The 13,942-nt window shown below is 46.6% G+C and overlaps 1 protein-coding gene across 1 annotated transcript in view; it reads right to left on the bottom strand.

Moving 5' to 3' along the window:
• Nucleotides 1-11,632, bottom strand: part of Mrps6 (mitochondrial ribosomal protein S6) — a 55,754-nt gene extending 44,122 nt beyond the window's left edge. Inside the window, exons 1-2 of the mRNA XM_063270891.1 lie at nt 11,541-11,632; nt 8,596-9,286 (exon numbers count right to left, since the gene is read on the bottom strand). Of these exons, the coding sequence (XP_063126961.1) occupies nt 8,596-9,286; nt 11,541-11,632 (783 nt within the window). The remainder of the gene's footprint in view (nt 1-8,595; nt 9,287-11,540) is intronic.
• Between the last annotated feature and the right edge of the window lie 2,310 nt (nt 11,633-13,942).

Genomic DNA, 13,942 nt, shown 5'->3' with positions numbered 1-13,942 from the left:
AGCATCCACAGCACTACTCTCTGGCTACAGACATAGCAATCTGGCTCCCGCTGCTGCACCTGATAAAATGGAAGAATTTAATGGCCAGAATAGATGTCAAGGAGAACATTTTCCAAAAGTAAAATAAAAGCAAAGTCAAAACAGACTCCTGTTGATTATGGGGAAAGGCAGCTAAGTACCAGGATCTGAAGCCTCAGGACTCCGGGAGATACCGGGAGATCCCGGGAGATCCTTGGTTACTTTTATGCTTTCACTTCCAATTTTCTAAGTTCTTACCTAAGTACCAATCTCTTGGGTATTCAAAAACTGAGTAAAGGTTCTCTTAACAAGGACACTGTACATCACAGGAGAAATTAGTAAGGCAAAGGAGAACCAAACAAGTCAATTGAGACAGCCTTTCCGAAAGGTATGCTCACAAGGGCCTGGAGCTGAGGGTTCAAATGTGCAATGTGATGTCAGGTATCTGGAGTAGGAGTAAAGAAGGGAGAAAGACAAAGAAAAGATTAGTTGAGGTCATGGTCTCTCCTCTACAGAAGCACAGAGCCTAGTCACAAATAGAAACTCAGTCTCCAGTTTTCACTAAGAAAGTGCACTGTTTTCCCTAACGCTCTATTCTGAGGATCATGGGTTAACGATTACCATCTTCCACCTGGCCATAAATGTCATGTTCCAGACAAAGCATCACTGTGTGGAAGCACTATTTCTAACCCCTCAGAAATCAATAAAATGGGTGCAGATCAAGCAGCCCTAATGAGCAGGGCATGGTGGCTTACCCCTGTAAGAGTCCTCAGGAGGCTGAGGCAGGAGGAATGGCATGAATTAGAGACCAGCCTGGGTTATGTACTGAGTACTAAGCCAGTCAGTCTGGTTAGCACAGTGGAAATTCTACCTGGACAGGGAGGGAAAAAGACAAAGGAAAAACAAAAGTAAAGCTAAGCATGCTTAAAATAATCCAACAATTAAAGTGTCAGTGTATGTAGATTCTGTTCCTCACAGCTCCCACTGTCAAGGCACACTAGTCAGATGCACCGCTGAAGCCTCTCCGTGCACTTTAGCCTAAGCGGCCTCACATAATCCAACAATCTGAAACTACAAATGCTAGGGTTTTTTGGTTTGGGTTTTTTTAGTTATTTTTTAAGAATTGAACATATTTCATGTTTACTGAGTAAGTAATTAGTCCATTATAAACCAATGACAAATAAACAAGGTGGACTTTGTCTATATGACAGTCCAAAGAGATTTGGAAGCCACTTAAACCCAATTAACTAACTCAGAAGTTACAAAGTGAGAGCGCTACCTGATCTAGACATACCTCATTTGACCTATAGTGCCAACACTCTGAAGACTGGATTTCCTATAAAACCTGATTTCTACAAAGAAGCAAGAGTGAGAAAGGGTGGTGAGCCCAGGTCACAAGTGCAGCGGTCACTGGAGTGACCAGCACTGACCACACTAATTCACGGTGAGCAACAACTGTGTTTCAGTACTGGATGCTGCTGATACAGTAAGCAGATTAAGTTTACCTTGTGAGGCATCAGTAAAGGATCGATGGGAAATAGCGTTCGGAAGCTATTCTGGAGGCACACTGTGCATCCATTTCTCCTTCAAAGGCCTTCAGTAAGGATCATCTTCATTCAGAAATGAGAAACTAGGGGTCTAAAATGCTTAAAAATCCTAGGACGTGCAAGCAGCCTCTAAACAGGTTCTAACAGCCTCTAAAGAACCTTCCAGGTCTCCCGCTGCCAGCTCTTACTGATCCTACCATAGCAACTAATCTCTTTATTTGGAATTGCATGTTCGTTTGCTCATTTAGCAACAGAATCAAAGCACATACTGAAGCCGGTCTCTTCACCCAGTCACCATGTCTGACACAAACCATCCCTACATACCTTAAACGTTTTAATACATGAACTGTATATTTATTGGTCAACCTTAACATGAGACCAAGCCTTGGAGAATGGAGATGATGACAGTCTCTTTGTTCAAACTGTGCAGCATCTACAAATGCAGCAGCTGCAACTCCAGCAGTTTCCTGACAGGGGAAAGCTTCTGTAAGGCAATCCACACGGCACGGAGTCCAAGCCCACTGTTCTTCCTTCTCCTGAGCTCAGAAAACTTGAGCACTTCTCATCCTATAGGCACCATTTTAACCACTCGCCTTGGACCAACTCATTCTAAAGACTCCAACTTGGTTTTCTGAATAAAGTTTGCCTTTATTTTAGGCCATTTATATGATATGCAAAGTACTATAAAAAGACTTTTGGGCAGTAAACAACACAGTCCCAGGAAAGCTCACTGACTTGTTATTGCTTGTTATAGAGGGTCACCATGCTATATGCTATCAAAAACTACTCTACAGAGAGAGTAGCAGTCCTCAAAGGCAGCTAGTGAACACCTATTACACAGAACACAGGAAAACACGAAACTGAAACACAACCGACCCAAAAGAACTACAACCTATCACAGCAGGTAAGACACACTAATCAATTAGCTGTTAGGACAAAGTAGAAAGTAACCCATGGGGATGATACAATGCAGAGCACACACTGGGAATACCCACGTCTACATTATTAAGTGCCAGGCCTTGATACCTGTTTAAGGTAGCAAGTAAACTTAAACGAACTTGAAGGTTTTCATGGAAGTGGTATAAAGGGGAGAGATTCCAGACAGAAGAACCATGTAGTACATGCATGAAGAAAATGAAAGGGAATGGTAGACACAGAGATCCACAATTTTGTTATTCAGTATGCTGAGTGAAGAACACAGGAAATTAAGTAATGATGTCAGAATAGTTTGGAATTATATCAGCCACCACCATGATGCCATATTTCACACTCTTCTGTGAAAAGAGTATACCCTAATTCAGCAAGTGTCCACACTATCAACTAGTATGAACTATCAAAGCTACACAATCCTATTTCCTTCTTAAACTTCATCTCAGATTTATTAAAATATTCCAAGAATAGGGGGCTGGAGAGATGGCTCAGTGGTTAAGAGCACTGACTGCTCTTCCAGAGGTCCTGAGTTCAAATCCCAGCAACCACATGGTGGCTCACAACCATCTGTAATGAGATCTGGTGCCCTCTTCTGGTGTGTCTGAGGACAGTGTACTCACATACATAAAATAATAAATAAATAAATCTAAAAAAAAAAATTCCAAGAATAACTAACTTTGTACTCCAATAAATTATGAGTGCTAACTATCCTCAGTGAAGAGCTCCTCTCAGCAGCAGAAGAAACCACTGAAGCAAGAATCTAAGATTGCTCACCTAAGGCAGAAAGCACATGACTGAGACCTCAGGAACACACGGTTTCAGTCTGAGGTAACGAAAACAGACGTTCCACAGCACTAACATGACTCTGGGAACCACACTCTACACTCAGCTGGCAATGCCAAGGTGATGTCTGAGAGCCTACAACAAGCAGAGGGAAAAGCCAGTTTGGGGCTTGATTCACAAACCACATGTCAAATGTGAAACACTGCAAAAGAGGGAAGGATCACAATAGGAAAGTCAGAAAACAGCACCATCAAAAGCTAAGAGAAATGTCAAGCCTGGAAAGTGTCTATCCCGTAAAGAACTACATGATAAACGGACAGCCTCATACTTCAATACAACCTCACTTTTCTCATCTCCACAGAGCCATAAAATGTCACTTCTTTTCCTCAACTATTAAATGTGAAACTGTTTCTTAGACCATGGTGGAGAAAAGCTAAGCGGCAGGTGAGCCAGTGTGCACTCTACTTTTGAGCAATGGAAGAGTAAGAGGGACCAATTGATTGCCCAGCCGTTTTCCTTTTATACAAACTAATAGTCTATGAGGTATTTATTTAATTCCTTAAATTTGACTTCCCTAAACAAAGATAATTACATGTTTTGCAACAAATCTGATGGTTTAACAAAATGGCCTTCTTAAATGGAACACTAAAAGGAGAGATCCCTGGGCTGGAGAGATGGTTAAGAGCACTGACTGCTCTTCTAGAGGTCCTGAGTTCAATTCCCAGCAACCACATAGTGGCTCACAATCATCTATAATGGGATCTGGTGCCCTCTGCTGGTGAGTCTAAATAATAAAATGCATATTTTTTTAAAAAGACGATACCCCTTTCTTTTGAATATATAAACTCATGAGAATATTATAAATTCTAGTACAAAGCCAGTGACTAAGTCAACTAGAAATCCCTACCATTAAATCAACTGCCACTGATTTTTACACACATATGAATAACCAGACACATCCTCCTCTCTCTACTCCTCTTTGCACTTGCATACTCAGCCAGACTTCTGTGTCCCAAAGTTCACCTACTAAACATGACAAGCAACAGCACTCATGGAAAGTATGACTTTACGAAATAGCTCTCGGTGCTTTGGGGTATTTTACACTGAAAAGATCAGGTAGAAACCTCCTTATAAATACGACCTGGGCTCTAACTCTACAGTAGACATTAGTAATGCGTGCATGAGTGCCACTGGGGTAGAGTGCACTGACAGCGGTGTAGATCTACAAGCGTATCTGACAGGAAGGACTCCTTACCCCTACGCCACTCCTTGTTACTTAGCTGCAGCTCAGGGGCAGGCACAAGACTCCTTCTATCACCTGCTGCTGCAGTGAGCTGTAACCCAAGAGAACGTTAATGCCAAATTAAAGTACAAAATTGTCTACAAAGCTCTTTTAAGTGTGTAGCTTCAAGCACAGCACTAAGAATGACCATTAAAGCTAAGAGCAAGAAAATGATTGATATGAATGACACGTGATAGCTGGACACTTCCACTTGACCTTCTGCACCAACTAACAACAGAAATCTCACCATGTCTACTGACCAAATGTTGTCAAGCCAGCCCCATCTGGGAGTTCTAAAAGGCTAACATTTCTAGTATTTCTTCCAGAATATCCTAAATTGGACACAATTTTAGAGCATCACAAAACATTAGCCAGGTTGTATTATGAAAAAGGCCAGGGTGAAAGAAACAATACGAAACTCTTCAGCTGCTAAGTTTTGGAAAAATCACTGCCTTCTGCACGTTACAATTATCAACAGTCTTTTGTAACTAACTCCAAAGTACTCCACAAAACTCTTATCCTGCAAACTATTTTAGTGAGCTACTATAAATTATAATCAACTTTTTACTAAAACTAAAAATGGAGAGTACCGAGCAAAGCTCCACGTTCTAATGCGGTGACGATGCCCTGTACTCCCTCCTGAACATCTCTATGGCTCTTAGGAAAGCAGGTTCTTGTGTATTCCAGGCAGGCATCAAATCACTCTACAGGCAAGGGTGACACTGTACTCCTGATCCCCCCGGCTCCACTCCCCAGACATGTACCACCACCACTGCGATTCCTAGTTTTAAAAAAAATCCCGGGGCTGGGGATTTAGCTCAGTGGTAGAGCGCTTACCTAGGAAGCACAAGGCCCTGGGTTCGGGCCCCAGCTCCAAAAAAAAGAACCAAAAAAAAAAAAAAAAAAAAATTCCTATATACAAAAGGACATATAAATGCTATCTTACTGTACACTCAGCCGTCTAGTAACTAAACTAGTTATTATTTAAACCATTCACACACAACAATTCCTGAGTAATAATGACATGATTTCAAGAAAAGTATTTCCTCGTGGCTGTCACAAATCCATCCTAACAATGACCGATCACCTGACCAAAAGAGTAAGACCTAACAAAGTGCTCTGAACTATGTAACCAAAGAATATTTACCTACTACACAGATTCTTCTTCTAAAATGTCTTCTTCTACACCTATTTCAAGTATTAAAAAACAAAAACAAAAAACTTATGAAGTCCTTTAGGGCTGGGTATGGCTTTATCAATTCATATCCACCACTACCTTTCACCTATCTGAAAGTAAAAACTGCAAAAAGCCCAATAGCTCTTCCCAGACTCCAGAGAAGCAACTCATCAAGTACTCTCAGTCTCACCCAGTCTTGAATCAATCTCCATCCAAGTGCCTCCCAAGTGGAGGTAGGGAGCTGACCACACTCACCATCCCACAGGCAATCAGTCCTTTCGAGAAGAGGCTGCTGGGATCTGTAGCTTGGTGTTCCCTCTGCAGCTGTCTGTCCTTCCTGTTTTCTCTCCTGAAGCTATTAGAAGCCCGGGTAGGAGCGCTTCCAAAGCCACTGTCGGTAGCTCTTCTATGAAGACATCCAAGGCTGTGTGTCCTAAGCAGCTACCTTTCCAATGGCTTGTCAGCACCCTCAAAGCCCAACCTCAGTCTGCTGTGTCGCTCTACAGTATTCGAGAAGTTACCCGTGTTTTTATCTTGTTTCTTATGCTAGAGAATACAAAATTACAACTTTGTAATAGCATTAAAATCTAAGGGCACCAAATCTTGAGGACTGTGGCCTACACCTGTAAACACACAAACCTAGAAATATATCAAAAACAAGGGCTCGTGAGAGTCAACTCCAACTACAGAATGAGGAGACAGCCCTAGAATTTTTGGACTTCTATCATGAGGTCTCAGCCCGAGAACTATCACAGACAATCTGCTACAAAGGCACTATGGCATGTCAACATCTATCTTTAAACTCTAAAAGCTCGGTTGCAGTAAGTCAAGCCTGAGGTCAAGGACAGTAAAATAAAGCAAGAGTCACGATAGGAAGACAGACAGACTGTTTGGTAGGCACAGGAAAAGCCAGAGTACAACACTGGGAGTCAGTCCCTAGCAGACAACATTCTCTCAACTCCCTTTTCTGCCACAAAGCTTGCTTACTCTCAGTTCTGGAACACAATATGCTTGGAGAGAAGGAATACGGTCACATGAAAGGGTGCACTATCAGGTATCCAACATGCATCGTAGAACTCAGGGTTTAGAAAGCCTTCCTGCTACAGAAGCTAACTTCCCCAGGTCGGAACTGTGGCTTCCCAAACGCCTGCTGTAGATGTGCAAGCCACTGGGGCATTTTATATTAAAAAGGTGCATATTCCTTTACACACACAAGTATACATTCTGTTAGAATTCAATTTTCTAAAGCTGAAAGCAAACAACCTTTTCAACGTCAGAACTGAAAAAATGAGGTCTCTTTGGGTCAAGGATCTCCTCAGTACAACTTCCACAGTGTGAACGAGTGCTCTTCTTCCCTATTCCCCAAGGGTGCTCTGACCGTACCCTCAGGCAAAGGCTTTGAGTAGGTTATACTCGACTTTTGAATCAGAGTGAACACATATCCATATAATGGTAAAATACATTTACCAATATACTGGCAGCCATGCTAGGTAGGAGTTTCCCATTCACGGGAGTAAAAAGGATCGCTGCTACCTCACACCTTGCCTAACACAAGGTCAAAGGGGAATCTTGGTGGTACACATTTTTTTTTCCAGTTTCTAACATCACCTAAAAAGTATACAGGAAGGCTTAAGCAATTTCCACTTAATCAGAAACGGTCCCTCTTTAATACTCTTGCAACCCTGACCATTGTTGTTCCTTTTAAGGCTGTATAAACCCAAAGAGGAGAGAAGGTAAATAAAGTACTTTACCAAGAGGTGAGACAACTCAACATTCTCCCCAGGCAGAGAGTCCATAAGCTTGGGGGCACAAAGGCATGCTGACCACCCTCTGGACCATCAGGTGGCTCTGGAGTCCTTTCCAAGCTAACCCTGTACAAGGCAAACCTAACAATCTCCTCCTGCTGCATTTGTTCAACAGAGCCTACCTAGCCCATGACCCCAGGCTTAAGTTTATTTCAAAATGAAGCTACTACTTGAAATTGACCCAAAGCCTACATGCCCAGGGCTAAAAGAAAGCTGCTTCCAAAGTTCAGAAATGGCACAACGATTGCTTTTGTTTTAAATTGTACCTGCTACTACGTTACCGAATTCTCTCAGAAGAATGGGGATTTCAGCGACGATTGAGAAGTGCCTGACTCAGAACAGAGGACGAAGATAGCTGCCTCCACCGCTGACCCCAGTCCGTGACCCGGCTGCTGGTGGTTTATCATCCCTCCAAACCTGAAAGTCCCTACCTCAAGATCAATCAAAAGCTGGGGGAAGACACGTCTTCGGAAAGCACAAGCAAGGCCACAACTTGGATGAATAAAACTGGGCTAAGGGTACCCGGAGCAGGATTTTCGCTGGAGTCAGAAAAAGAAAGGTCAAAAGATTTTTTTTTTTAGCGTGACAGCGGTGACAAGTGCGTGGGGTACACAGCCGGCACTGGCGGGCTTTGGTGGAAGGCTGTACTGATCGCGGACGCTGAGGGCAGGCGATCGGGACGACGAGCAGCTTCTCGACCCGTGGGCGCAGAGCGGGGCCGGCCTGGGTTCTCGCGCGTGTGTCCTCCCGCAGTCCTTCCATCGGACTCCGGAGAGCCGGGGTCCGAGGCCCGCCCCGCCCCCTGGCCCGCTGCGTATTTGGCACACCCCCTCCCGCGACCGCGCACACGCGCGGGCACACCCCCACCCGCCTCCCGCGCGCACGCGGCCGCGCCGAGCGCCCGACCCACGCGCGCCCCCTTTGCTCCCGCGACCTCCCGCGGGCCGCGCGAGGGGTCCCGGTGTCCCGCAGGCAGGGCACGCGGGGCTGGGAGGGCCTAGAGGCGGCGGGGCGCGCCCGCGCGGGAACTCGGTCTGAGGGAAGGTCACTTACCCGCCGCATGGCTTTCAGAATCAAAGCCAACTCGTAGCGGGGCATCGCCCGGGATGGCGGCACCGAGTCCGGGGTCGCTAGGTCGGGAAACGCCGGGTGCAGTGGAAGACGAGAGGAGATGCAGCCGGTAGGCTCCCTGGCGGCGAAAGCACCGTGCGACCCCGCGAGGCCCGGTTTAAAGGCTCCGGCAGCTGCGCAGACGGCTCGCCCCGCCCACCGAGAGCCCCGCCCCTCGGTCCCGCCCCCCTCGCCCGGAGGGCGCCTGCACTCGCGCCTCGGTCGGCACCCGCCTTCCCTCCTGGGCCGTGCCCGTTCCCCGGAGCACGCGGCTCGTGGACACGGTCTTGAGCAGCCCGTGGGAGGCCGTATCCTATCTCCGTACGCACCCGCTGCGCGCCGCCTCCGCGCCGACCAACCTTGGGCTCTAGAAACCAGTGGAACTTTCCAGGCCTCCTCCCTCTCCCCCACCCCCGGCCACTTCCCGGGCGCTAGGCGAGCGTGTGCGCGTGCGCCGTGGTGCGGTGCGGTGCGGTGCGGTCTGGCTAGTGTGCGCCCCTCGCCGGCGTCTCTGGGGAGGAAGGCGGGGTGCTGCTGCACCCAGCCCCAAAGAAACAAGCCTGGAACCGAAGGGCTATATGGGCATTTGCCGTGTGCGCCTAGCCTGGCCCAGAAGCAGGTTAATGCTTCGACTCTTGCCAATTATTCTTTAAATATTACCCTTGCTTTTCAGGAAAAGGAATCTAAGGGTTCCCTGGGGCACAGGTGTAAGAAGGGCTTCCTACAAGGTTCCAGGTCCCGCACTCCCTTGCGCGCACGGAAACGCACATGAGCGCACACACATACACTCACATTCCTGTACATGCACACACCCACCCGTACACGCACACACAGAGCGAACTCAGGACTCCCCTCCCCTCCTTCTGCTGTTTTCTTACCTCTGGAAGCCGCTGATCCCGCTGCAATCGACGTCTTCTGCTCCCACCTTACCCCAGCTGAAAGGGTCTTTGAGTAAAATGTTCTTGTAACTTTAAAGTGCTCTGATAACAAGGTAATTTATTGAGAGCTTACTGTCCTATCAGGCAAGACACTAAGGCTGTTTGTTCTCACATTAGCTCTGTGAAACAAATCCTACAACTCAACCCTATTTTAGGTATTAGCAACCATAAACGTGCAAGGATAACTTCGTTAGTCCAAGGTCATACACAAACACCTAGAAAGAAAAATTGTGTGCAGAGTGTCTGAAGAGTAGGTTCACTGCCTACACCGACGAACCTCGCCCCATACTCCTCACAGGCCAGGATATTTGTTGGTCTTACTCAGTGGCATTAGACATCTTAGTAAAGCACAAATGGAGACTTATCTTCTTCACCTCCACAGACAAATCTCCACAAAAGATTACGGTATTGAATACAATCTATGACACCTGGGTTTTTAACATTTTCATTTTTCAGGTTTGTCCATAACCTGTGCCCTTCAAAACAAACTTCAAAACCATCTACTTAGCATCAGTCACACACCTGGTTGGTTGGGTTTCTGCTTTGTTCTGATTGTTGGGTGTTTTTTTGAATGGTTGGTTGGTTGGTTGGTTTTTAAGCAGCAGGCTACAAAAAAAAAAAAAAAAAAAAAAAAAAAAAAAAAAAAAAAAAAAAAAACCACCAGAAGGAAGAAGGAATTTCTGGACTTCAAGAAGTGAATTCCAGATCTGTCTGACATCCCACTTCAACTGTCCTTCCTGTCGTCAATTCCATGGCCCAGTTTAGGAATGTGAAAATAAGGGCCTCACATGGCTGAACCAACCCAAACGCCAAGCGATACCCTGAACTGACTGGCCTGGACTAGCCCCCTCTGGGAAGCACCACAGGTTTCCCTGATGTCCAGGGAAGAGTGAAGTCCTAGTTCTCTAGACAAATAGGGTGAGGAAGACAGTCTGGCTGAACAATGCCTTGGGGGAGGGGAGAGACAACACCCCCACAACCCTCCCAAGCTGTTGGCCACCCACAGACTCATCCCGTTTCTTAAAGGGAAAAAAGAAATTAGCTATCCTAAGTCCCCCTCCTCTTTCAGAGTTGTAAGTAAGTGGCTCTGGCTTCAATAATTTTGTTCTTAAAAGTTATGCCGATGAAAGTTTAGCATCTTGCAACTAAAACTGCAAGTTGAAATTTATCAAGATAATTTTACACTGTATACAGTATATTTGGTGAGCATGAAGAATCATCAGCCATTTCTCTAGCATTTAATTTATTGATCTTAAAAAATGTCTTTTTAGGATCTTGAAAAAATCTAACATGGTAGATATGTAAGATTTTACTGGTCAGAAATTTTGACTCATTTTTTAAGTAAAGTCTTCTGGGGAGTAATAGGAAGACAGAATAAAGGTGGAAGATGAAATCCAGGATGCTCTGGTCAGTTCATCACCTTGCTGTCTCACCTTCTATTACTGTGTAGGGAGAGATTTGACCTTGAGCTTTTTACCATAATTCTCGAGATAGCTGAGTATTACTACTACTACTCCCATTACTACTACTATTATTACTATTATTATTATTACTATTATTATTAGCAGACCTAACATTTTGGCATTCATTGTGAGCCAGGAAGCACTATAAGTGCTTTGCATGTATTAATATTCATTTCTGACCATAAATATGGGTGTCATCACTTCTGCCATTACATAGGAAGAAAATGAAGCCTGACAGAGCAGAACTCTGGGCTGGCACATTTAACCCCAATACTGCACAGCCTCTTGGTGCCTACTAGCCAATGTGGCAGCCATGGTTTGACCAGCAGTATTCCAGGTGACTGTAGCCTCCCCTCCAGCGACTATACTAAACTCTTCTCCCTGAAAGCTTCTTCCTTTTCCCCTCCAACCACTGCCTGTCTGTTTTCACTTTCCTTAGGCCAGCTGCCCTCTCGGCTTGTATTTCTCCAACAGTATCCAAACTTACTCTGCCCCTTTGTCTGTGTCTGCCCAGGCTATCACTACAGGGTCTCCTCCCCAACTGCCCAGGAGCAGTTTCCCCAGGGTCTTGGCTGCCATCTTGATGGAATCTTCCCAGTCCCTTACCCCTCCCTGTCCCTGAAGGTGGCTGTTCTCCAACAGAGGCAGCCAACATCCTGGTAACTAGGATTGAAAGCATGAGGGGGCCATATCCTGAGTTCCTGTAATTCAAGCGCATTGCAATTTGGCCGGGTAGAACTTTTGAGTTGCTCTTCCTGTCAGGATCCCAGTCTATGTATGGTTGCACAGCGGTTGGGCCATGGAAAGTATAGTCCACAGATAAAGAATCTGTTAGGGAAACAAGGCAAATTATCACAAATCATAAAGGCCTGGGCTGGCACAACTCAAAAGGAAAACAAAAGGATACCTTTGCTTACCAGCTTGTTCTTGCCTTCCATCCGTGAATTAATCTAAAGGGTGAAGGACCCTCCTGTATTCTAAACAGCGAGAGGTAAGCCGTATACAAGTCAGTCTGCTTGCCCGGCACCTATACAACTCCTTTTAACCCAGGCGGATCTCCTGCCCTGCACACACACACACACACACACACACACACACACACACACACACAGAGAGAGAGAGAGAGAGAGAGAGAGAGAGAGAGAGAGAGAGGGAGGGAGGGAGGGAGGGAGAGAGAGAGAGAGAGAGAGAGAGAGAGAGAGAAAGACAGGCACATAATTAAAAGTGAAAAGAAAGAAGTGGAGAAATAGAAAATTTTCAGTTAACGTACAATCATGTGCTCGTCTGTTAAACCATGTTCTCATCCGTTACCGCAGTGCTCCATCACATGTCTTCTTCCCCTTCAGAAAAAGGAGCTTCTGTTAACAGCGCACTGCATGCACTTTCCTGAATCTTACCTCACTGGGAGCTAGGATTGCTCCACAGCCCTCTGTTCCCATAGCCTACGCTTGAAGCACTGGCATGCCTGCCCTGTGTGCCTGCCCTGTGTGCCTGCCCAGTGTGCCTGCCCAGTGTGCCTGCCCTGTGTGCCTGCCCAGTGTGCCTGCCCTGTGTGCCTGCCCAGTGTGCCTGCCCTGTGTGTCTGCCCTGTGTGCCTGCCCTGTGTGCCTGCCCAGTGTGCCTGCCCAGTGTGCCTGCCCAGTGTGCCTGCCCTGTGTGCCTGCCCAGTGTGCCTGCCCAGTGTGCCTGCCCAGTGTGCCTGCCCTGTGTGCCTGCCCAGTGTGTCTGCCCTGTGTGTCTGCCCTGTGTGTCTGCCCAGTGTGCCTGCCCTGTGTGCCTGCCCTGTGTGCCTGCCCTGTGTGCCTGCCCAGTGTGCCTGCCCTGTGTGCCTGCCCAGTGTGCCTGCCCAGTGTGCCTGCCCTGTGTGCCTGCCCAGTGTGCCTGCCCTGTGTGCCTGCCCAGTGTGCCTGCCCAGTGTGCCTGCCCTGTGTGCCTGCCCTGTGTGCCTGCCCAGTGTGCCTGCCCTGTGTGCCTGCCCTGTGTGCCTGCCCTGTGTGCCTGCCCAGTGTGCCTGCCCTGTGTGCCTGCCCTGTGTGCCTGCCCAGTGTGTCTGCCCAGTGTGCCTGCCCAGTGTGCCTGCCCTGTGTGCCTGCCCTGTGTGCCTGCCCAGTGTGCCTGTCCTGTGTGCCTGCCCAGTGTGCCTGCCCTGTGTGCCTGTCCTGTGTATGACTCCATGTGCATTTGTGTTTGTCAGTCAATGGACCAATTTAGGCCACAGCATTTAGTACTTACTTGCTTTAAACTGTTTTACCTGTGGCCCCTCTGGTCAATCCTAAACCACTACATGCACTACATGCATTCTTCCCCTCCCTCCCCTTTCGGCCAGACCCCTTACCTGGGATTCTTTCTTCTCAGTAAACACAGAGTAGGCACTACCTGTTTAGATGCTCTCGGTGGCCCTGACTGCAGAATGAAATGCCAGATGGAAGGTGTGTTTTTCAGGTAGGTGTTCGACGAGCTCTTTAAACGTTTTCTCACTTTTCATACACCAATTTCCCAGTTACTTTAAAATTTTTGATTAAGTACATTTTGAGGGAGAAGGGCTGTTGACTCTACTGCAACAAACAAAGAAAATGCTAAGGTCTTGGAAATATAATTTCCCTAACCTCACCTTCTCCTATTATACAAAGAAAACTCAGGGCTGGAGAGATGGCTCAACAGTCAAGACCATTTCCAGAGGACCCAAGTTCAGTTCCCGGCACGTGTATGTCAGGCTGTGACTCAATCCGGGGGACATATAACACCTCTAGCCTTCATGAATGAGAGGCAGAGACAGACAGACAGACACACACACACACACACACACACACACACACACACACAGTCTTTTAAAATGATACAAATAAATCTTTTTTCCTTCTAAAAGTAATGGATTATTCTTTAAGAGAC

This window comes from Rattus norvegicus, chromosome 11, assembly GCF_036323735.1.
Source record: "Rattus norvegicus strain BN/NHsdMcwi chromosome 11, GRCr8, whole genome shotgun sequence".
In the NCBI taxonomy this organism is placed as follows: domain Eukaryota; kingdom Metazoa; phylum Chordata; class Mammalia; order Rodentia; family Muridae; genus Rattus; species Rattus norvegicus.
This window is presented reverse-complemented; position numbering and strand designations above follow the sequence as displayed.